This window comes from Pelmatolapia mariae, linkage group LG10_11 (genome assembly GCF_036321145.2).
Source record: "Pelmatolapia mariae isolate MD_Pm_ZW linkage group LG10_11, Pm_UMD_F_2, whole genome shotgun sequence".
NCBI lineage: Eukaryota > Metazoa > Chordata > Actinopteri > Cichliformes > Cichlidae > Pelmatolapia > Pelmatolapia mariae.
Window position 1 is genome coordinate 74,526,480 of NC_086236.1, and position 24,587 is coordinate 74,551,066.

Here is a 24,587-nt window from a genome sequence, read left to right on the forward strand (position 1 = left end):
TCTGATGCTCCGCACGCAGCTGGTGGTGTGACTGCTTCCTTTGTTAGGACCTATTTTTATTATAGAACCGGTCACAACACCGGTTCTATAATAAAAATCGTCCCGCCCACACAGCAGGAAACTGAAAGCAAAACGTCCTCGGCTCGTGCGGTGTGAATAACTGACGTGATTGGTTAGATGGAAGTGTGGACCACATGTGTCTGGTGACAAAATCATGTGACAAATCACTTTTTTTGTGACTTTAAAGGTTAAAGATTTTGTCTTTCTTGTGATTTTATATTTTATACTTTAAAGATTTTCCTTGATTTCCTCATGAATGCTTTTAATTCCCTGAGAATATTCATGATTGGCTCGCTCTGTAAATTTCCAGCTTTCTTCTCAAAGATTTGATTTGATTTTGATTTGATTTTATTGATTAGCATTCAAATATCTCAGTGAATACAGAATAAAGATTACCACAAAGCAAGAAAGCATGAGACAAGGCTAATCAAAAGGTATTGGCTGAAGCATTTGCTTATTACGCCAACCCTTTTAACAAAAGATCTTTTTGCATGCAGCTCCTGTACACAGGGCTCGAAGCAAAGAATAAAACAAAGCAAAGCACAAACAAACAAAGAAAAGTCAGGTGACGATCTGTGATTAAATGGCTCTCTGTTATTCCTCGTGTAGAGTTGCTCTTTAAGATTTGTAACTTTTCTTCACTGATAATATTCAGAGCTTCAATATTTTTAACTCAAACCGTCGTTTTGAAAAGTTTTGTGACAGTTTTTTTGTGTGTGTGGTTTTGGTGACGCTGACCAGCACAGGCGGGGGACAGAAGAGCTGCGTGCGGACGGGCTGAGGCAGGTTCGGGTGAAGTTTAGCGTGCTCTTCATCAGTGCGGCGCAGCGCCACGGTTCAGACCAGTCGTTTGGGTTTATGAATCCTGGAAAATCAATTTTGTGGCTGCTGCTGAAAGTGCAGTCAATACAGCGAGGTCACAGAAGGTGCGTGCGTGCGCGTGTGCGTGCGTGTGTGTGTGCGTGCGTGCGTGCGTGCGTATCAACAGTGACTCGTGAGTGTGTGCTAATCAGCTGAGAGGGAAAACTGTGATGTTTCAGGCTGAGGGTTGATGGAGTGACTCCACCCGTCTTCAGCTATTAGATTGAAGCTGGAGCTCCACCCTGATGAAGGGCGGAGCTGTGTAAACTGATCTGAGTGATGTAGTTATTTGGAGGTCTTGCTCAGCTCCGATTGGCTCGTCTTTGTTGCAGAAGTGCTCGTGGTGCTGAGTCTGGAGGAAAACCGAGTGGTGCGTGAGCTCCATCACCGATAGCTTCACCTACAACCGTTTACCCCACCAGCACCACCTGAGCCTTTGATTCAGCGGCTCACGAGAGCTTTGATTGGCTCGTCTGTGAACAGGCGTCACTTTGTTGTCTTATTTTCAGTGTTCGCTCCAGATAGAGTTGAAGCGAGCCTCTCAGCGGGGTCACTGCTGTAACAGAGGTTCATTTACAGTTTCAGATTGATGCCGGTGATCAGCGTGGTGGGTGGAGGTGGGTGGAGGTGTGTTTGCTCTTCTGCCATGTTCGAACACGCTCAGTGCGACGCAGCGGCGCCATAGCAGCTTATCCTGGATAATTAGACGGTAGCTGGGCCGTGAGGCGGCGTTCAGGATGTAAATCATAAACACTGAGGTGGTGTTAAGTGTACCTGCTCCTCGGTTACCACGGTAACCTGCACAGCCTGCTTGGGTGCGTTGGGGTCGGCTGATGAGCGGCAGGTTGTTGGTCCGTGTCAGGTAACATCCACCCAGAGCTTCATAGTGCTGCCCCGCCCATCTACACCTGCAAACATGAGCTGAGTGTCTGTAACTCGTTTTTAACTTTATGCTTTTAATAACAAATCAAGCCCCGAGTACAGAGCAGCCGACAGGATCTAAGTGGAAATAAAACCTCTTTGTTGTTTGTCAGCAGCAACAGCAGCTCTGCGTGTTTGCTGGGATGAAACTGAAGGAGAGCGAGGACGAGGTTTCATGTGAACAAAGAGTTCATACGTCAGACTCCAGAGTGTTCTGTGAACTCCAGTGATTATAAAAACAGTCGATTAGGGTAAAATTCCCATTATTCCTTTGTGTTGGTGTCAGTGACGCAGCGCTCCGTGTGTGTCTTTCCCACGGTGATTTTCCTCGGGTTGATCCTGGCGTCTGACGGGTCGATGCTAACGAGCAGCTAAACAAGAAGAGATAAATTCACCAGGAGCGTTCGCCATCATGGCGCTGGGCGAGAAACCTTAACTGATGGTGACGGTGACATCAGACATTTTATTAACGTTTATGTTTCAACAATCACACGACCGGAGTGGGTCAGAACATTCGGATCATTTCCTGTGACACTGAAGTGAAGTCAGAGTGTTTGTGGATCAGGTGGTAGAGCGGGTCAGGGCAGCGGTCCCTCATCTTTTTTACTCCTCGGACCGGCCTTCAAGGTGTCGCAGAGAAATACAACAAATAAAAGCCGTACTGGTACCAAACAAAGGAAGATGACACGCAGGAAAAGACCCAGAGAAACAGAGTTAACCATAAAAATGATTTAAAAAAAAAATGATTAAAAACCCTGAAAACCATAAAATTCACAACCGAGCCTCAACTCTCACAGCCCGGGGGGGGGGGGGGGGGCTGGTAGGGTAGGGGTAGGGTTCACCTGCAGCACGCCGGCTGACACTGGCCGAGGTCATTGGACAGGTTTGAATGTTTTTTTGTATAATAAAATAAAACAGTCCTGAAAATCCTCCTCATCGGGACGAAGAACTGTTAAAATGACTCGGTCTCTCTGTGGACATTTTTGACCCAATCGGTTCGGGTCATCGTCATCCTCCCTGCAGGGGGTCAACAGCTCAGCCTGACCCGGTCGGGATCTCAGCCGGTCAAACCGGTACAAACGTCAAAGGTTTTATTTACTGTGCAAAGAGTTTCGGGCCTGCTGTGCTGCACTTTGCATTTGATTATACGGTCGGGATCGGCGCTACCGTCCAGTTTCAAACGTGAGCAGACTCCATCGTGTGGATGTGAAACGAGACGCGTCTGCTCTGTGAATGTTTTCAGGACAGTTTGGTCCAGAAATAAACTCCTGTCCTCCTCTGTGGACAGACCTTCTTCTCTTTAATGAATTCAATCACGTCCTCGTCTGAAAGTCACCGCCGGCTGTCGGGTCCGACCTACTTTCTCTTTCTGCCCGTCATTAACTTAGAGGAAGCAATGCAGCGATGTGGAGCTCTGCTGATATTCCACTGGAGTCCGTCCATCCTCTGGGAAGTGAAATGAGCACCGGCAGCCAGTGAGGCGTGCCGCTAACGGCCCGTTTGGCACCGAGCCGGCCGTCATCCAGAGTTCAGCTCGGCGCTTTAACCAGATAAGAGAGGCCTGTGAAACATGAGCCCACACAAAGAGCAGGAAGTCTCAGATAGTCTCCGCACACAAAACACACATTATGTCAGAAATGACAAGAAAAGATGTGAAACTGAAGGAGAGCAAGGAGGAGGTTTCATACCGAGGATAACAAACACGAGAGGCTCCAGCCTCAGCCGAGTGTTCTGTGAACGGGCCTGCAGTCATTATACAAACAGGCAATCAGGATAAAATTCCCGTTATTCCTTTGTGTTCATGTCAGTGACGCTCCGTGTGTGTCTTTGTGCTTTTCCTCGGGATGATCCCGGTGTCCAAAATATACTGATCGATTACACACGAGGAAAAATCACACTCAGTGGTCTGCATTTAAATCCAGCTGTGTGTGGGGGGAGAGAATCAGCTGAGAGGGAAAACTGAGGGTTGATGGTGCGACTTCACCCATCTTCAGTTATTAGATTACAGCTGGAGCTCCACCCTGATGAAGTTGAAAAACTGCGATCGCATCACTGACCAAACAGCCAATGAAGCAGCAGCTCACTTTAACACCACCACCTTCCTGAGGTGCTGTGGTTGGAGGCCAGGTGAAGCGTCTGCCTGTTCCTGTCCTCGGTCGCTGCTCCTGTTTAAAAATGCGCTCAGAGAGATGATGAGTGCTGCGTGTGCTCCTCCTGCTCCTCATGCTGCGCTTCACTGTAACGCATTAACATATATAACATAATTATAACCTATTTGAGTTTCTCGGAGCCTTTTCTGAGTCTGAGCTGGTGGAGGATGAGTTATGGACACTCTGGCGTTTGTCTCGTCTCTTGCTGTTGATGGAAAGTTATTCACGGCCTCCAGCTCACTGCGTTAGCTCGCTGCGTTAGCTCGCGGCTCTCCTGCAGAGCGACGATGAAATCAGACTTCAGTCGCAGCCTGCTGTGTGTGGACTCTGACGTCTCAGTGAGCCCTCACACAGACGTGGGAATCGCCTCAAAGTTAAACTTTGTCAGTGTCTGTTTCATCCCGTAACATCATTTTTTTTCTCATGGTAGTTTTATGTATTTCTGCCTCATGAGGTTGTCAGGCGTACAACAGCGTCGCTCAAACCTGTCGTATGTCTGTGACTGAACGGCTGTTTCTGTCTACTTACTTCATATTTAACTCTTACATCTGCACTCTACAGGCTCCTGCAGGAAAGTCACTGGCTGAGTCGAACCGTGAGGCTGATGGCACCGTGCTGTAATCTGTAAACTGCATTTACACCTCAGACTGAAAGTATCTGCAAACCTTCCACAATCTCTGTGAGAGTGATGCTGTCAGACTGCAGCTGTTTGCAGGACGGCTGTCTCCTGTTGGGCAACCTGATCACTGACTGATGATGTCAGCTGATGATGTCAGATGGTAGTGAAGCGTGGCTGAGCCCGGTGTAGAGGTCGGGTGCGTTTCAGTTTGTTTGGTGTTTGCATTTAGTAAAATCAGCAGTCAAATGAGTCGCAGCAGAAAGCAGCAACAAAGGTGAGGACAGGTAATGACTCCTGTCACCCAGCACACCTGAACAGGTCATCTCTGATCAGAGTGAGCGTGTGTTTGTGGGAGGCGTTTGAAGATTTTCGGGCTTCGGGGACTTCAGAATCACTTCTTTGGTCACATGATGCTTTGATGCTACTCGTGTTTGCTCAGGTGTGACATCAGCAGTGACCTTGGCACTAATACTCTGACAGCAGGAACTGCGTTTAGTTTAAGTGAGTCAGACTGCAGTGACCCTCCCATCCTGCGGGGGCAGCGTGAGGAGGAGGCAGCAGGATGGTCGTCTAAGCTGCGCTCACTGCTAATCAGAAACAATCCTCTCAGCTCGCGCTCGCTGCTCCTCTCTCCTCTGTCTGCGGAGCAAATCGTTTTTAAAGCAGATTTGCTCAGAGGCACAGGGGCAGCTCTGTGTGTGGATGCTGTGAGGAATTTTGCACACCTGTGTCTCAGCTGACTGATTGAAGGAAGCTGTATGGAGGAAGAGGAGGCCGGCAGGTGATCACAGGTGATTCACAGAGCAGTGTGCACCTCTGCTGAATGGCAGCTTCTAGATCTCAAATAGAAAGAAGGTTTCGATATTTTCCTGAATAATCTCGACTCTGACTCCGATCGGCCTTCAGACTGAGGTCGGCTTTCAGCTGCAGTGCTGATGTTTGTGTCGGGGTGTTCATGTGACCTCGCTGGGCAGGCAGGCGCGTGGACACCCGACTTTGTGACCACGATAACTCGAGAAGGAGGCAACGTAGCATTTCAAATTGATAACAGAAGTGTATGTACGAGGAGGCTGAGGGGCGGGTGTCTCATCTCCTGCAGGAGCGACGATTGGGCGTAACGCTGTAACTTTGCCGTACCAGCTGTTTCTGTTTTAACTCCGATTTCAGCTTTTCTGACAGTTTCAGGTCTCGTGTGCTCTTAAATGCACCTGCGCTGTCCTCACAGATCACCTGCAAGTCTGCTGCTCGGGTCACAGCATTAATCAGCCGCAGACACCTTCGTGTTGTTGGCTGCACTTCCTGCTGACGTGCAGTTTATTCATTGCATTCAGCCACTGTGTGGGAAACTGTCTCGAGCCACAGTTTACCGGCCAGAGCCACCCGGCAGCTCGGACTGTGAAAACATTGAAAGCAGATGAGAAATGCCGGGAGTTCCTTCACCTCTGTGGGACAGACTTGTTCTCACGCCGTTACAGCTGCACACAGCTGCACACAGCTGCACACAGCTGGCTGTTTATCCCCTCACAGGCCTGCAGCTGCTCCACCGGGCTCAGGTCAAAGCTTTAAGCCGGCAGGTGAGCGCAGGTATATCTGCACATATATTGCACAGCCGGCCCGGGACGGTTCACCAGAAACACGTCACTCAGTTTTATGGTGAGACTTTGCCCCGAGTCGCGTCTCTCAGGTGGGGCCATAAACGAGTTCAGGTGTAAGAACAGGCATCAGAGACTCGTCGCTCTCTCGTGTCTGTGGTATTAAGGTAGCCCGAGCTAACGTTCTGCCCAAACTGGACTTTGACCTTTGACACGGCCTGGATGCTGTTAGCTAATACCGCGTTAGCTGAGCGGGACAGCCTGAGGCCGACTCTCAACACTTTTCTTCAAGTAGCTCTAAATTCTAACTCAGACTGAGTCTTTGATGAGGTGCACTTCCTGTAAACCTGTGCAGGTGTTTGAAAAAGCTGCTCTTGCTGACGGGGAGGAGAATCGACTTCCTCTCTGCTCTTTGTTCTGCTTTAAACCCTGCACCACAGCGCCGCTGTCGCCTTTGTTCTGTTTCCTGCTGTCGGTTTCCTCTGCGTCAGCCTTTGTCCTCAGACCTGCAGCCTGCTGGGAGGAAGTGATCAGCATCATGCATGACAACAAGCACCGACGGTGGAGGAGGCTCACTCGAAGCTGTTTGTTCAGTTTGTCATCCTTACCTCTCTGCTCTGTAAACCTGCAGCGCGTCACGCTGTTATTCCCGCCAGACGCCGCCACAAACAAACTCAGAAATCTGTTTACACGTGAGACATCACAGCTGACTGCCTGCTTCCCAGCCTGATGAAAACCTTTGTTTTCTTCCTCACTTTAGTGGCATTAAAGTCTAAATTCTGCCCTCAGATTTATTTCATGAAGAATCGGCTCGGAGTTCAGATGTTCCTGATAGAGCCGGTCTCTAGTGGACATCAGAGGAACTGCAGGTTCCTGGGGAGATTACAAACCCATGAAAAATAAACCCTCCACATTAAGTGCAGAGGTGCTTTTACTTTGGAAGTCATTCTGGTCCTCTTCCCCTCATTTCCTCTGAGCTTTTGTGTTGCCGTACGTTCGTTTAGCTCATAAAAGTAAAACTTCAAATGCAGTCTTTCTGGCCCTGTGGGTGGTGTCGGTGCCTTCTGAAGCATTTTTATTAACATTGTAGTACAAACGTATGTCTTGGCCCTGGTTGTAAAAGGTTTCCGGTTACTTCCTGGTATCTGCCAGCAGTAATGAGAGTCCTGTAACCCTCAGTGATGCTCAGGCTGGGTGAAATCTGACTCTGTGGATTATTATCTTTGACAGCAGCTGATGAGAAACTGGATTTGAAGTCATCCAGAAAAGGTTAAATGACAGCGTTTACCCAGAGGTCACAGCTGTGTCATCACTCAGACACTTACCTGCACAGCTGGACGTCAGGTGTGTGAGTCACGAGTGCTCCCACCTTAGAGGTCCCTGACTCTTTAAATGTGGAAAGCAGAGCTCCTCTCCTCGAGTAAAAGTGGAGGAATGTGATCCGTTTCACGGAGAACCTCGGTACAGTCTGTGGGATTAGCCTGACAGACGCCCGCGTCACTGGGAGCTGTTTAATGCTCGTTTTGCAGGTGGAGGTTGTCCAGCCCTGCATCTGAGAAGCAGCTCTCAATAGGAACCCTGCTGCAGTCTCAGTCTCTCTGTTTTATTCCTGTTTCAGCTTTCCGAAGGAGACCCCTCCAGTGAAGATGAGACCATGGTCCCAGTACTGACGTCCAGAAAAGCCAGTGAACTGCCCGTCAATGAAGTAGCATGTATCCTGCAGGTAAGGAGGCCAGCGGCTGTCAGTCTGACAGTTATCACGTTTATCTCACTGAGCGCTCAGCTGTTGTTTGTTTTACTGATCAGTTCATGAGAACGACGGTGACGCCATTAAAAATCCTCAGACTTAGACTGAGCCAATGAGAAACGGTAATCTGAGCGCCGCTGCGTATCACACCCACAGGCCGACCTGCAGCTGGGTTTGACCCAGGAGGAGGTGAGGCGGCGGAGGGCGTACCACGGCTGGAATGAGTTTGACATCAGTGAGGACGAGCCGCTGTGGAGGAAGTACCTGTCACAGGTAACGCACGCATCACATGCAGACTCACTCAAGGCCATTTCCTGTTTCTCTCTCTGTGTGACGGCGAGTCCCTCAAACGTGCAGCGGCAGAGTCACCCAGCACGCTATTTTTATCTGGAGCCTGAAACGCGTCTGCAGGCCCGCCGTGTTCCCGACTGTCATTGTTCCGCCGCCGCATTAACCCGCGCACGTCTGCATCACTCTTACATAATGTCGTGTGGAAGAACACAGATTTATTTTTGCACGGCGCGCACAGCAGACGTTCATCGCCTCACAGCCATGTTAGAAACACGTGTAAAGACAAGACCTGCAGGTGTAAACACGCTTCATGTGGATGGCACCGTGGCGACCGTGACCTCATTGCTGCTCGCACCTTGAATAGGACTAGCACGTTTGTGATGACTGCACAGAGGAGGAGGTTGAATCTTGTAGCGTTCTTCGTTTCTGTCTCGGAGCTCGTGTCACCGCCTCAGCGCGGCGTTATGAAACGGATCAGGGGCCTCGTTCAGGCGCTGCTGATTGGACGAGCCAGCTGAGGAGGGCAGGTGTGACCTCTTTCAGCCCTGAAAGCATCAGGTAAATTAACTGAAGGGGAAACAGCAGCAGGCAGTCGGAGCACTCGAGCGGCTGAATGATGGAGCTGCTGAAGGCCTCCAGCAGCTTCATCAGCTCAAACTTAAATATAGAAAGTATGAGCGGACTGAGAGGACAGGAGGAAGGTGTCGGCTTGAGTCTGAGCGAGCGGACGGAGGAGCAGAAACTCTGGATCTCTGAAAAATGTAAACAACATCAGCTGACGTGTGCAGAAAATCTTTGCTTTGAGAAGTTTCCTTTTGACTTCACGTTCCTGAGTGCTGAACAAGTGGTCGCCCTGTGACGGTGGAGGAGGCGGAGCCAGCAGTTCTGTAGTTGTGCAGCTGATACTGGCAGAAAGAGCGGGTCACAGATCACATGACCAGAACCGTGTGATGTGAAATATGAGGGTGAGGAAGGTCAGAGCCTCGTCATCGCTCCTGACTGCTGATTGGACGGCTTCACAAACACACCTATTGTCTGTAATCTGCTGCAACCTGAGCGCGTCTCCTCCTGCAATCACACGCTCGAGCCGCTCCTTCATTAAACAAACGCCAGCCCTGCTGCGAGTCGAGTCTGAGCTGCTGCGGCGCTCTGACATCACGCTGACCTCACGGTCCAGACACGAGCTCAGACTGCCAAAGAGTTTCTCCTTCAGCTGTACGACAGTAACCTGACAATCACGCACGTTTACAGCCTGCCGGTTACAAACAGGAAAGTCTGACGGTGCACGCACTCGCCTGTCACATGATCCCATCTGTGATGACTCGTTCGATTTCCCCACGCTGCTGAAGTAAATGTGCAAACTCGGCGAAGCTGAAAGCGTCCACGCTGTAAAAAGTGTCCTTGTTAAAGAACACATCCTCCAAACGTCTGTAATCATGTGACACTTGACCTCTGACCTCAGCCTGTGTCTCTCTGCAGTTCAAAGATCCGCTCATCCTGCTGCTGCTGGCGTCGGCGGTGATCAGCGTCGTCATGCACCAGTTCGATGACGCCATCAGCATCACAGTGGTAGGTAACCAGCGGCGCTCAGGCCGGTCCTCCACACGAGGTTACACACGACAGCTGTTTGTCTTTGTGACGCTGCAGGAAAAACTGTGTGATATAAAAATGTGCAGAGGTCAAAGTTCAGATGGCAGAAACAGGAGAGGGAAGTGGAACAGCAGCTCTGTATTTTTAGACTCAGTGACTCAAACGCAGTAAATGTAAAGGTCACGGGGTCAGTGACTGTGAGCCGTCCTGTGGGGCAGTGGTGCTCTGTGATTGGTCAGCACGGTGTGTGCTTTTTATTGTCTCCTCTCACCTTAAGCTCAGCTTACGCCGTCACAGAGAGGTGGATCGCAGCCGCCTCGGGTCTCCAGAGGAACGCCACAGGCACTTCTCTGCAGCCCGTCTGCACACGTTTGAACATCTGCACGCTTCACGTTCAGCCATAACCATGTCAGGTCCATCACAGAAGATGGGTCTCATTTACCCACCATGAGTTTATCTGCATCTGTGAAATAAAACCTGAACAGGAAGGTTTGGCCCGGTGTTCCATCCTCTCGGTTGTTTCTGCACACAACACAAAGTGGCAAACCGTCCTACATGCTGGAATTATTGTTGGCAGCATAAACTACGTACGGCAGGACGGTTTGCCAAAGTAGGATGGTTTGTCAGAACACCGGATATCCTCTGGTTTTAGACCAAAGGCTGATTCATGTGCAGAGAGAGGAGCTCTAAGTTGCAGAGTCTGAGTGACGCACACACAGTTTGACCGCTCACAAAAGAAGAAACGTGAGTCCCTGTGCACACGCAGGCCAGCTGCAGGAGAACAAACAGCTTCATCACTGTTTGCTTTCAGACTTTGGGTCATTAAAGTGATCCAGGAACCCTTCAGGATGTTTGATCAGGTTTCTGTTTTAATCCTCCAAACGGACGCAGAGCTTCAGCAGCGTAAGCCAGAAGGTCAGCTGATGGTCTGAATCCACCTCAGCGTGTGAACAAGCAGAAATGAGCTTATTCATGTCATCACATTCAGATGTGATGACTGTGAAAGGAGGCGGGGCCACAGTGAGGCCAAAGCTCCGCCTCACAGGAAACAAACATAAATGCATCCTCAGCAGAGGTGAGAGGTTAAAAACAGTGCTTTTAATTTGAAAGGAAATGTGGAATACATTTTATAATGAAAGGAAAAGATGAATGATGTTGAGCTCTGATGTAGCAAACATTTACTGAAATCAATAAACCCTGAACGACTCACAGCACAGTGTCAGTGGGATTTCCACAGCGTCACAGGATTTTATTGTAAATGATGGAAGAATTAAAAAAATCATGTTGGACCTCAAAGTTCAGTCTGTGCTTTCCCCCCCCAGGCCATCATCATCGTAGTGACGGTCGCCTTCGTCCAGGTACGTCCTGTTTTTACTCTTTAACAACACTGCTGTGTGCGTGTGTGTGTGTGTGTGTGTGTGTGTGTGTGTGTGTGTATGTCTGTGTCAGTGTGTGTGTGGGTGTCTCCTGTCTAGCTATCTTTGTGAGGACCGAAATCTGCATTCTACTATACTTGTGAGAACCAACAGTCACTTGTGAGGACACACTCACCAGTCCTCACAAGTTTGAAGCCTTTTTGAGGCTCAAAATGTGGTTTTAGTGTCAGGGTTACAATTAGGTTATGGTTAGGGTAAGGGGCTAGGGAAACCATTATGTCAATGAAGGTCCTCACTAAGATAGCTGAACGTGTGTGTGTGTGTGTGTGATGAAGCTGAGCTGTTTTCTGTCTCGTTGTGTGCAGGAGTATCGCTCAGAGAAGTCTTTGGAGGAGTTGGGGAAGCTCGTCCCTCCAGAATGTCACTGGTGAGTTTGATCCCGACCTCGTTCAGGGAGAGTGGGCGGTGGTCTCCTCCACCCATCATCATTTTTAGCCGGATCATGACGGGACACTGCCTCGTCCTCCTGCGTGGATCGAGTCTGTGGAGGAAAGAACGTCATGTCTCCTAGTTTTGTTTGTAATGAAATATGCAGTTATGACACTGAGTCTGCTCCTCTGTCGTCTCACAGCCAAGAATCCAGACATTTGACTCCATAAATGAATCAGGTTAAAGTTAGACGCAGCTCCATCCATCCACACTGTGTGAGCAGCTCAGAGAGTCACAGAGAGAAAAGCTGCACTCACATTACTGTGTGAACACGAGTACACAGCTACACACACACAGCATTGTTCGTCTCAGCCTGAGCTTCATTTCGTGGAGGACAGGGGGTCACAGGGAGGTCACAGGATTAATTTCACTCCTCGCGATGTTCTCAGAAACTTCTTAGAGTTTCCCTGAAAGCTGAGACTGAATCCTGGCCAAAGTTCTGATAAATCATCTGATGCCTTTACGATGCGCCGATGTCGGAGCAACGAGAGATTCCCGAGGCGACCTGAGCAGCACGCTTTCCTCCAATGATCCGCTCTTCATCAGGGTTTACAGTTCTAACGTTTGGCATGTGAGAGACCGAGGACAGAGCTGGATCCACACACTCGACCTCATTCTAGAAATTTCAACTTCATCCATGGAAATGCACATTTTCAAAAAGTGAATTATTAATGTATCGTGTCCCTGACGCTCCTCAGCAGAGTGCGCAGGGAGGGGAGGAGCATGACTGTAAACACTCTCCCCCGCTGTCTTCCTCCTCAGCGTCAGGGAGGGGAACCTGGAGCACCTGCTGGCCAGAGAGCTCGTTCCCGGAGACACCGTCTGCCTGTCGGTGGGGGAGAAGGTCCCGGCTGACCTCCGTCTCTTCGAGGTAAAAACACCGATAGGTTTCTGTCAGCCTGGGCGTGAGGGAGCGAGGGATTCTGGGACAGGAGAGATCACAGCTGTGTCTGCTGGAAGCTGAGCGCTTCTCGTTTCCAAGAAAGAAACTAAATTCTTTCAGGTTGAACGATCAGAGGAGATCAGATTCCTGCAGACACGGGAGCAGAGCGCCCTGTGATCAGGCCTGCAGTGTGAGAGCAGCAGAAACAATTATAAATAAATGAAACCCCTCAGCAGGGGGCGCTCTCGAGTCCCAGCACGAATCAAAATGTACATTTTGTGTGTGAAGATTTTTCTTTGAGGAAGTTTTCAGCCTGTTTCAGACTGCAGGTCCAGGTTTAGATGGTGAGTGTTACCGCGAGCCTCCATTTTGGTTTGGGGCATGAAGCGAGCAGCAGCTTCCACCTGCAGCCTGCTGCGGCTTCTGCACACAGAAGGAAACTTTCACACAAACTTCAGGTTTTTCATCTGCTCCGCGTGAGCTCGAGAGCGCCCCCTGTCCAACAGGAAGTCCACAGTGTGTTTCTGATTATCGAGCAGCTCCCTGCTTCACTGCAGGTGAGATAGACATCAGAACAAAGAGAAGGTCACCGTGGTACTCGTCCTGCATCTTCAACACGTGCAACAAATTCCAGTGACAGCGGTCCTTATCAGTTAAACGAGCTCTGAGCAGCATCAGCGAGTTTATTACAGACTCACAGGACGCTTTTTATTTCCCCCAAGTCGAATTTTACCCACAGGTATCCCTGAGGCGGGTGTAGGCAGGTGTAGGCAGGTGTAGGCAGGTGTAGGCAGGTGTAGGCAGGTGTAGGTGGTACTTTGAGGCCTTTATTTTCACTGGGATTGTCTCAGGAGTGAACGGCACATCACGCTGGGAAACGTGTGTGAACCTTCATTAAGAGCAGCTGCAGTCGTGTAAAGATGGCCGCCTGCTCTGAGGTGGGGGTGGGGTTAATGGTGGCTTTAGTGAGCAGGGTTAGAGGTTAAAGGTCAGAGTATTGCTCCTGGTTGGAGTTAAATCTGTCTCCTCCACCCTCGCAGGCGACCGACCTGTCGGTGGATGAGTCCAGTCTGACGGGGGAGACCACGCCCTGCGCCAAGTCCACCGCCCACCAGCCGGCATCCACCAACGGAGACATCGCCTCCCGCAGCAACATCGCCTTCATGGGGACGCTGGTGCGCTGCGGCAAAGCCAAGGTAGCAGCTCACTCTTCTTCTTCTGCTCCACAGACGGTGAAGTTACAGGAAATGAATGTGCTCTGAGATTCTGGCTGCAGACGGTGTGAGGAAGTGATGACGTGTCCTCCATCTAGGAGGACACGTCATCACTTCCAGGACATGGTTGTAGAAAACTGTAAACATCATCTTAGTGGCTGCCGGCAGAATGATTAGAGATTAGATGAAACTTCATTAATCCCTCTGGTGGGAGGGTTCCCGGTTAGCACAGCACCGACAGACGTTACACAATGTGAGCAGAAATATATACACACATATAACTACAGAGTATACAAAGGGGATAAATAGGAATAAGAATACAAGGGAATCGCAGCGTGGAGAGCTGACACGGATACCTGCTAATCACTAACATCCAATCAAAACCCTCGAATTTCTCACAGCTCAGACTTCAGTGACCTCACAGCAGGCATGTTATTGGTCACATGATGTCACTAAAAAGCCTCCGACATCACAAACACGGACCAGAGGTCCAGCTCAGGTGAAGCCAGCAGCTACGGCCACCTGTGTCACCATCTACCTGTCAAATTGGCCACGCCCCTAATAATGCAAACATAAGCATGAATGCTTATGAAGAGGACAGGATGGTGTTGTGATGGAGGATACACAGCGGTCTGTATCAGGCTGTAAACCTGACTCACTGCTGCCTCAGCTGGACACCAGAGGAACTGCAGCTGTTGGTATTGAAGCTTTTGGAGTTTATGTTTCAACGATGCTTAGACAGTGTGAACAAGACGCCCGTTGGCGGCATTTTACCTGCTCAAAGGTGTTCTGATGTTCTTCAGGGCATCGTCATTGGAACCGGAGAGAACTCTGAGTTCGGGGAGGTGTTCAAGATGATGCAAGCAGAGGAGGTGAGGTCTCCCACATGAAATCTGAATATAATTCAATACAAATATCATGGAGTTCCAGCCAGAGGTGCAGTGTTCATGAAAACATCTGTTTCCTGTTTGCTCTGTCAGGCTCCTAAAACTCCTCTGCAGAAGAGCATGGACCTGCTGGGGAAGCAGCTGTCGCTTTATTCCTTCTGCATCATCGGTGAGTTTATGATGATCGTGTGATTACGAGGAGACGCTGTGGGTAAGGGACTGTGTGTGCAGTGAGCTGCCCCGCCGCTGCCGTCACAGACCCTGCACATCTGTCCCGTCGCCATGGCGTCTGCACGCCGCGCTCAGTCTGTCTCTGATGTGTTTCAGGCGTCATCATGCTGGTGGGCTGGCTGCAGGGCAAGAGGATCCTGGACATGTTCACCATCGGTGTCAGGTGACCCTGAGTGATGCTTCTGTTTGGTTATTGGTTGAACCGCGGCAGCTGCTTCCTCTTCCTGTGCTTATCAGATTATAGCTGAGTGTGGCGATGTGATAGCTGCAGGTTTGTGGAGAGAATAAAGAGTGAACTCCACCCACAGACAAGGACGCGAGCGTCTCTGCCTTCAGTATAAAACAGTCTGCTGTGTGATTTGGTGCACAGAGCCGTGAAATTGACCCTGAAACACCTGAAGCAGCGAGCTCGGTCTCAGTGCGACAGGTGGAGCAGCCTCCATATAAATGAGATCACACGGTCTGCTGTTAGTGAGGCGACGTTAGCATGAGGAGAGTCGCCTTTATAAGCGAGAGAGGGTGGTTAGCGCTGTCGGACGGGAGCACGTTACAGGTGATTCCTGTTTACGCCTGTGGGATCTGTTAGAGGGAGCTCCTGGAAATTGGGAAGCTGACCGTGAACACTGAAAGCAAATGGAAACACAAATGTTTTCTGGGTTTGTCTTTTTTCAGTGAGGATGTGAATCATAAACAAGTCTGACTGTCTCCTCCTCTCCTCCTTCAGTCTGGCCGTGGCCGCCATCCCAGAGGGCTTACCCATCGTGGTGACGGTGACGCTGGCGCTCGGCGTGATGCGGATGGTACAGAAAAGAGCGATCGTCAAGAAGCTTCCCATCGTGGAAACTCTGGGTACGTCGTGATGTGACGGAGACGGTCATGCACAGAGTACCCGACCTTCTGTGAGCTGCACGTTGGTGACGTTTGTGCCGTTTTCCCCGTCAGGCTGCTGTAATGTGATCTGCTCAGACAAAACGGGAACGCTGACCAAGAACGAGATGACGGTCACTCAGCTGTTCACATCAGACGGACAACACGCTGAGGTCAGACTCCCACGCCGTTTCCTGTCACACTTTGAAACCTCCACAGCGTGATCACAGGGTCAGCTTTTAAATCATCAGGCTACCAAACACAGCTGGGGTTCATATTGGTTCAGATGTGTTGGTGCTGGTTGATCATGTGATCAGGGTGAAGCTCGTGTTCTGCAGAGGATTCAGGTTCAGGCTCCAGTTTCCGTCTGCTCGCTCGGAGTTTATGGGCTCAGTTGGAGTCGATCAGTTTGCTGGTCTCGGATCAGTGGACACGTCGTTATCCTCTCCGGGATATTTAAGGGTGTTTGGGAATTTCCCCGACTGGTCTGTGGACATTGAGGAGGCTTTGAAACGCGTCCCCAGGGCGTCCTGTGGGTGGCGCTGCAGGAACCTGGAGTATCGGTGAGACTGTAGATGTTTGTAAAGTGTTGGGGCCCTGGCGTTCACCCAGAGTTGTCAGACTCCCCCACAGTCTCTCAGCCGAACTGATGGAGGCGTCTGCAACCAGTCAGACGCCTCCATCAGACAGTCGATGAGTTGTACTGAAGCTGCTGGCCTCCTAAATCTACACCAGGTTTGTATTGTTTATAGATGTCTGTTATTTTAATCTCAGACGGTGACCATGAAACAGCATCAGTGCAAATGTCCCAGTTTGACCCAAACAGCTGATTTTCACCTTCTAAAAGGTCAAGAAGGAGGAGAGGAGATCACCTGAGTCTCAGCCCAACAAGCCAAGTTTAAGATCACATGAACAAAGCAATCACTGTAACTTTATATGAGGGTGATGCTCTTATTTTGAAAGCTGAGCCCTCTTCCTCCTCGTCGGTTTGCAGCGGCTTCTTCTGAAGCCTGATCGCTGCTGTAATGCAGAGTCTGCAGAGGGCTCACTGACCCAGTTAATCCATGAGGAAATCCGGGCTGGCATACTGGGAGAACTGGGTCAGGGCAGGTTCTGCTCATTGCAGGGAGGTCAGAGGTCATGGAAAGATGCTGAAGGCCTGCAGGGTCACTGGCCTCACCTGTCAGGGGGGCTAAAGCTGTGTTTGAGTGATACTTTATGAGGGTGAAGGCTCAGTCACGGCTGTGTGTGTCTGTGACTGAAGCAAACATTGAAGTCCTGCTCTTTGTTACGTTCGGGCCTCGCTGGGCGAACCGCCCGGCTTCTGCAGCGACTCCATCAGCAGAGCGACGTCGACACGTTGGCTCCAGCCCGTTCATAGGAAAGTCCACGCGGACCTTCTGGTCCTGCCTCCAGTGTCTCGAGGTCACAGGTCTTCGTTATCTTACCCTCGGTGTTGTCTTGCAGGTCACCGGCGTCGGCTATAACGGGCAGGGGGAAGTTCTGCTGAACGGAGAGGTGATCCACGGCTTCTCGTGTCAGTCCATCAGCAAAATTGTGGAGGTGAGGTCGTTTGTGTCTCAGCTCAGATCTTCCCGGTACACTGAACTCCGAACCCGGGTTTACTGAGCGTGTCTGTGCTGACAGGTCGGCTGTGTGTGCAACGACTCCATCATCAGGAATCACAACCTGCTGGGACGGCCCACAGAGGGAGCGCTCATCGCCCTCGCCATGAAGGTAAAACCCAGAGCGCCACGCTCCGAGCAGGTCGTCAAACTCTTGAAATCAGATCAGTTGGGCTCATTTTTTCTGAGAGTAGGAAAGCAGCTTTGCATGAATCACAGTTTGAAACGATCCTTCTTTGTCTCACACTGCACTGAAACCAGCTGCTTTAGCTCCTCCCCCTTTTCCCCTCTGACTGTTTGAAGTGTAAAAACAGTTTAAAGTAGCAGGAGGTGGAGAACCTGAGCTCTGATGATAAAACCAGATGAGCTCGATAAAAACATGAATATGAGCGATGAGGTGTTTGTGTGATGAGCTGTGCTCCTCTCCGTGTCCTGCAGGTGGGGCTGGAGGGTCTGCAGCACGAGTACGTGCGGGTGGAGGAGCATCCGTTCACCTCGGAGAAGAAGTGGATGGCCGTGCGCTGCGTTCACTGCACGCAGCAGGTCTGTGATGAAGAGCTGCTCACATTAACCCTTTACCCTCGCTTCCATGCTCCGATGTCATTGGAGGACAAATGATTTCATGGCGTGGCAGCAGAAACACGGCCGGAGTCGTTGTTCATACATGTTCTGTGATGTTTCAGCAGATCATTAGATGTTTGTCATGGCGTTACTGTTGTGCCTCTATTCTGAGCGCACAGAAATCATTGCTGCAAGTACGAATGTTGCATATAATATATGCTAATATCCATAAACACGCAGTAACAGCCGCTCTGTGTGCTCACAGACGTCTGCAGACCTGCTCTCAACATCCCTGCACGCTCAACTCTCTGTACAGCGTTACAAATGTAACACAAAACCAACCAATCACAGACTTGGATGCAAAAATTCTGATCGGCTCTCGAATCAGCTCGCCAGCTACTAGCTAAATCCAGCAGAGCGGTTTGGTTTAAGCTAGATTAAAACCAGCAATGGTCTTAAAAAAGTAAATATTTAAAAATAAAATAATTAAACATAGTAACTGAAAATGGGTTTAGCTACACTGTTTGCAGCAGGTAGCGAGCTGACGCCGAGTTACTGCGACTCAGATGTGAGCGTTCATGGACGAAGACTCAAACATTCCTCAGGTTTCTCTCACAAGTGTTTCCTGTGGATTTGTCACCAAGGGAGAAACTGAACAGCAGCATTAAAGCTGAAATCCTAAAAGTCAAAGTTTAATATTGTGTTCTGCATCATCAGCATCTCTGACGTGTGTCCTTGCTCTTCCTGCTGCCGTCTCCAGGATAAAGCTGGAGTTTACTTCATGAAGGGCGCGTACGAGCAGGTGATTCGCTTCTGCAGCTCCTACAACAGCAGAGGCAGCGCGCTCCCCCTGAACCACCAGCAGGTGGAGCTGTACCAGCAGCAGATCAGCTACATGGGCTCAGGCGGGCTCAGAGGTGAGAGCGACACCTACAGGCGGAGCTGGGGATGCCCTGAAAACACACTCACACTGTGTGTGTGTGTGTGTGTGTGTGTGTGTGTGTGTGTGTGTGTGTGTGTGTTTCAGTGCTGGCGTTCGCGTCGGGCTCTGAGATGGGGAAGCTGACCTTCCTGGGTTTGGTGGGCATCATCGACCCTCCAAGGTCAGGGGTCAAAGAGGCCGTGGGCACGCTAATCAGCTCCGGAGTCGCCATCAAGATGATCACCGGAGACTCCCAGGAGACGGCCATGTCTATAGGTCAGCTGATTCACACACGCTTACGCAAATTTATAAAGTTAAACAACAGAGCAAATCCTTAGAGTGTTTTTCTGTGGTGGGATGTGTTTCCTGTTTTACATCACAGCTGATCGGGGCTTTGACCTCCGGTTTAAGTTCCCTTTCCTCGAGCTTCCTGGTTAAAAACGCCTCCATCGGGAGGATTTTTCACATGTAACATCACAGTTTTCCTCCTGCTATCCTCAGCTCCTCCATCTGAACAACAGAAGAGAAAAATGAAAAGAAAGACAGACATTGATTAGTTACAATGATCAGGCTGAGGATTAAACTCCGCTCTCTGAATTCCAGATTAAAAGCCCCTGTTTATTAATAGGGCTTTTATTGTGAAACAGCCAGAAGAAGAGCAGGATCATCATTCACTTATTAAACTCATTAAATGGAGACAGAGAACAAACCCTGAGCTGTTAATCAGCAGTCTGATTCACCACAAGGTGGCAGCGTTTCACCAGCCAGCACACACTTGCTGACATGACCTCTGGCTGAACCCACTCGAGTTTGAATAATGCTGGGACGGGTCGAGTGGGAGTCACTGCGCCACCTTGTGGTTCACAGTGGTGTTACATGAACGTACAGAGCAGTCAGTGGATGTTTGTGTGTCTGCAGCCAGTCGCATCGGCCTCTTCTCTAAAGGAGGCCAGTGTTTGTCTGGGGAGGAGGTGGATCAGCTGGACCTGCAGCAGCTGTCGCAGATCGTCTCCAGAGTGAGCACACACACACACACACACGCACACACACACACACACAGCAAGTCATGTTTCAGAGCGGTGTTGCTGTCACTGACGGCGTTCCTGGATCCGCCCACAGATTTCCGTGTTCTATCGCGCCAGCCCGCGACACAAGCTGAAGATCGTCAAGGTGAGCAGACAGGAAGTCCAGTTCATGAAGCAGGAAAAGTTAATTAAACGTGATCTATTTGAGGCACGAACAGCTTTCTAGAACGAAGCGTTGTTAAAGCCCCGCCCCTCTCTTCAGTCCCTGCAGAACAACGGCGCCGTGGTGGCCATGACAGGTGACGGGGTGAATGACGCCGTGGCTCTGAAGGCCGCTGACATCGGTGTTGCGATGGGCCAGACGGGCACCGACGTCTGCAAGGAGGCGGCCGACATGATCCTGGTGGACGACGACTTCCAGACCATCATGTGAGTCTGACGCCACGGCGACGAGCCTAGACTCGCTGTCCTTGTCTTTGTGTGGAGTAACACACATAACACTGGCTGTAACCATAGCAACTCATTTCCATCAGGACGACGTTGCTATGATTAGTTACGGTTCATCCCTCACGCAGGAAGCAGTTCACAGAAGGCGATCGGCGTCGGCGAGGGTCCGAGTCTGATGTCACGATCAAATCTGTGAACACATAAAAGTCCTGATGTTTCTGAGCTTCATCCAAGAGGCTCAAAGATTTAGTGGAACAGTTTGTTCCTGTCATTGAGGTGCGATTGGAGCGTTTGTGGTTCAAAGGTCGGCGTCTGTTTCCTGTCTGCAGGTCGGCCATCGAGGAGGGAAAAGGAATTTACAACAACATCAAAAACTTTGTTCGCTTCCAGCTGAGCACGTGAGTACAAACCGCCGTCAGTCACACTTCCTGTCTCTGGATTCAGTTTTTGAGCCCTCCGTCTCCCCCTGCTGGTCACCAGGAGCATTGCGGCACTCACCCTCATCTCCTTGGCGACGCTGATGAACTTCCCCAACCCGCTGAACGCCATGCAGATCCTGTGGATCAACATCATCATGGACGGACCGCCGGCTCAGAGGTGAGCGACTGAACGTTTCACTGGTTCGACTTTGACCTTTGACCTCAGTTGACACGGATATTTTAGAAGAGACTAATATTTATCTGGGATGCTTCAGGCAGCTGGTCGAGCTCTGAAATGAAAGCTGACGACATGTTTGGTTTGTGGTGGTCGAAGTCTGCAGCGCCCCCTGCTGTGCGCACACCTGCACACACACCTGCTCATTAAGCAGAGTGTGAATATTCCAGATGTTTGATGTGATTAGACACGTCTGTGCCGACCCCTCCTTTTGAACCGGGTCGGGGTAAATCCTGTTTGTGTGTGTGTGTGTCTGTGTTCTCTTGTTAGTTTGGGGGTGGAGCCTGTGGACCGCGACGTCATCAGGAAGCCTCCTCGCAACGTCGGAGACAGCATCATCACCCGCAGCCTGATCGTCAAAGTGCTCGTGTCGGCGTTCATCATCGTCTGCGGGACGCTCTTCGTCTTCTGGAGAGAGGTGGGTGGCCGTTTCTGACCTCAGGTTTTCCTGATGCTGATGTCACCGGGCGCTGACCTCGGAGCGCGATCAGCATCGCCGTCGTTGTCTGCTGCTGTGACGTCTCCAGCTGACTCGCTCTCTGTATTTTATTTGCAGTTGCAGGACAACGTGATCACTCCTCGAGACACCACCATGACCTTCACCTGCTTCGTCTTCTTCGACATGTTCAACGCTCTAAGCTCCAGATCGCAGGTGAGCGCGCACGTTTAACCTGACGTAACCTCGGCGTCGGATTAAAGAGCATGTGACCTCAGCTGTGCCCGTCTCTGCTCCTCAGACCCGGATGGTCCACGAGATGGGGCTGTGCAGCAACCGCGCGTTCTGTTTCGCCGTCCTGGCCTCCATCATGGGGCAGCTGCTCGTCATCTACTTCCCTCCTCTGCAGAGCGTCTTCCAGACGGAAAGTCTCAGCGTCTTCGGTAAGTCCTCGTGTGTCCTCTTGCGGGAGCTCCTCGTGTGTCCTCCTGCGGGAGCTCCTCGTGGTCCTCCTGCAGGAGCTCAGGTCTTATTTCGTCTTCCTGTTTTTATTTTAGTTTTTGAACAAAGCACAAAATGAAAAATAATTTTCTCATTTTGTGATTTTTTTTTTTTATTTATTTTTTTTGCTCGAGTTCTTGGAATATTTTTTTCTAGTTTTTGAGGACTTTGCACCCCCCCCCCTCCCCCCCTCCCTCAGCACACAGATGTGCGCACAGCTGTGTGACCGTTTCCTTCTCTTTGTCTTTCTGCAGACCTCATCTTCCTCGTGTCCCTCACCTCCTCCGTCTGCGCCGTGTCTGAGGTCATCAAGAAGGTGGAGAGGTGGAGGGGGGTGGAGAAGAGCCCCGCCTCTGACTTCTTCCACGAGGTATGACCCCGCCCCCCTCGCTGTCCAGGCTGACGGACTCTGGTGTGTGGAGGATGAAGAGGAGGGTGGAGGTGATGGAGGATCTCTGTCCTGATGGCACTGACTTCTTTGAACCTCAAAGACTTTTTTTCTGAGATCCTTAGACGGGGACGAGAGTCTGGTCAGGCACTGGAGGAGGCGCCTGGCCTCAAGGGGCGGGGTTAGCGGTCTGGACCTGTGTCGACCGGCCGCGGCCGTTCAGCTAGAGCCCCTCCCTCTGCGCCGCGGTCCGAGCCACTTCTTCCTGCCCCGTCATTTAGAATGAAATCAGACTTGGGGCGTCTCCGTGGCCTCTTCCTGTTCTGTTTTAGTTTAGACGGCGGTGACCACTAGTGGGCTCGCTTCTCTACATGAGGTCGACATTGTGTTTTGCGTCCTCCTTGGGGAGCGTCTGCGGTGTGACAGTACAGCACCAATCACAGATCAATCAGCGGGGGAAATCATGTTTCGATCTTTAATTTATTTTGATAACCTGACGGGTTCTGGTGTGAAATTTTATTTATGTCACAAACGGGAACGAATCATTTCCTGGACGCTGGGAAGTTTTAGTGATGTGGGTTTAATCAAGACGGTTTTTTAAACAAAGGCTTTGATTACGAGAAAAGTCTGAGGGCTGATTTTTGTTAATAAAGTTCATATTTTAAAAATTAATCCGTGTTCAGCGTTTTTGTGTAAATGAAAGTAAACTTCGCCTGAAAGTCGGGTTTGTCTGTTTGAGGTGCTTTTAAAAACAGATCTTAATGAATCAGCGGCACGTGGCAGAGGTAATAACCCAGTGTGGCCAGAAGAGGGTGGTAATGTGCAGGAATGGGACAGCTGCGCAGCAGTGAGGCAGGGTATGGAGGGCCAGGAGTGACAAAATGAATAAATTTAATACGACATTAAATAATGATTTAAATGTATCATTAATGTAATAAATTTTGAATTATTTAAATAATTAAATCCCCATTCATTTCATTTAAAACGTTTAATAAATTATTCATTTATTTCACATTTATTGACTTATAGAGATATTACTTATTATTATTGTTGTTGTGTTTAATTGTCCCACATAAATGATGAATATGCAGTAGTTGTATCCATGAGAACTGTGAATACTTAGTAATATTTGATCATTTAAATAGTAAAGACTGTGTTCAGAAACAAAACTGCCAGCTGCTGTTTGTGTGCTGGGTGCTCATATTCATGTAAGGGTGAGAACTTTTTTTTAAACACATATGCAGGTGTTACATATGGTTACAATGATTCACATTCAGTAAGCATAAACGTTTTATATAAATATAGTCTATAACTTATTTTCTTGTATTATGTATTTATGTACTGCATAGTCTGTATAATAAATAAATACGTAGCCCAATAAAGCTACACAACATGGGGCGGATCCTTTACAAACACAAGTCTAACTGAAGTTTCACACTTTGTTTGTTAGAAAAAATCAGATTGTTGCTGAAATTTACACAAAATGTCAGAAATCTGAGCAACACTTAAAGCCAATCATGTACTGTATTCTGCACTCACTGCTACACTGGATACAGTTATGCAGATAGATAAACTGCTCGACAACTGACAGGTGTATCGTCCATTTTATTGACGTTGCCTTCAATTATCAACAGAGTGAAACTAGAAACAGAAGAAAATAAGCAATATTTCTTTTCAGTATATACATTCACACGATAATGCAAATCAGTTGACTAAACTAGCTAACATTGGAAAGAAACTAAATCTGAATACAGTACACCTTTAACCATAAAAGTGCATAAATAATAGGAAAGATAGTTGCCTTAACTCTTGTTCAACTTAAATACTCACAAGCGATGCTTTCTGTAAAACAACGAAGAGGATGGATGCAGATGTTTATCAGAACAACATGCTGAGTCAGTCTTTTCTCAGTGTGCTGCATTACTAACTCTACAGCTAATAACAAACAAATCTTGGCATGAAAGAAATGTAGTGACTCCTGCTGGTGGGAAGAAGAACTACACCAGCACATACTAAGAACTATGAAGTAATGTGAAGCACAACTAAAAACTGTGAAGCAGTGAAAGTAGAAACTTCGTGACGTGGGGCAAAGAGGTAGACGCGCTGATGGGTTGGACGGGACGACTCGGGGTCACTGTAATGAGAGGAGTCACAGGTTCCAGCATAGCTCAGGTAAGTAATAATGAGGGCGTTTAATGTCTTAACTGTCGCAGGTGGAGTAACGGCCTGGAGGGGTAGGTGGTCCAGGTG

At 49.5% G+C, this 24,587-nt stretch overlaps 1 protein-coding gene across 2 annotated transcripts in view; it reads left to right on the forward strand.

Annotated features, from left to right (window-relative positions):
• atp2c1 (ATPase secretory pathway Ca2+ transporting 1) overlaps positions 1-23,009 on the forward strand; it is a 25,880-nt gene extending 2,871 nt beyond the window's left edge. Inside the window, exons 1-27 of one of the 2 annotated variants that reach the window (XM_063485450.1) lie at positions 5,212-5,402; positions 7,822-7,926; positions 8,107-8,223; positions 9,721-9,810; positions 11,154-11,189; positions 11,573-11,634; positions 12,459-12,567; positions 13,620-13,775; positions 14,597-14,665; positions 14,774-14,849; positions 15,008-15,074; positions 15,636-15,760; positions 15,854-15,951; positions 17,246-17,341; positions 17,426-17,515; positions 17,842-17,946; positions 18,725-18,881; positions 18,992-19,162; positions 19,805-19,902; positions 20,006-20,056; positions 20,174-20,340; positions 20,688-20,756; positions 20,839-20,955; positions 21,283-21,430; positions 21,569-21,664; positions 21,750-21,891; positions 22,204-23,009. In XM_063485450.1, the coding sequence (XP_063341520.1) occupies positions 7,858-7,926; positions 8,107-8,223; positions 9,721-9,810; positions 11,154-11,189; positions 11,573-11,634; positions 12,459-12,567; positions 13,620-13,775; positions 14,597-14,665; positions 14,774-14,849; positions 15,008-15,074; positions 15,636-15,760; positions 15,854-15,951; positions 17,246-17,341; positions 17,426-17,515; positions 17,842-17,946; positions 18,725-18,881; positions 18,992-19,162; positions 19,805-19,902; positions 20,006-20,056; positions 20,174-20,340; positions 20,688-20,756; positions 20,839-20,955; positions 21,283-21,430; positions 21,569-21,664; positions 21,750-21,891; positions 22,204-22,325 (2,703 nt within the window). In that variant the 5' untranslated portion in view covers positions 5,212-5,402; positions 7,822-7,857 and the 3' untranslated portion in view covers positions 22,326-23,009. Of the gene's footprint in view, positions 1-5,211; positions 5,403-7,821; positions 7,927-8,106; positions 8,224-9,720; positions 9,811-11,153; positions 11,190-11,572; positions 11,635-12,458; positions 12,568-13,619; positions 13,776-14,596; positions 14,666-14,773; positions 14,850-15,007; positions 15,075-15,635; positions 15,761-15,853; positions 15,952-17,245; positions 17,342-17,425; positions 17,516-17,841; positions 17,947-18,724; positions 18,882-18,991; positions 19,163-19,804; positions 19,903-20,005; positions 20,057-20,173; positions 20,341-20,687; positions 20,757-20,838; positions 20,956-21,282; positions 21,431-21,568; positions 21,665-21,749; positions 21,892-22,203 lie in introns of those variants that run through there. The other variant, XM_063485449.1, reaches the window with a different exon arrangement.
• The last annotated feature ends 1,578 nt before the right edge of the window (positions 23,010-24,587 follow it).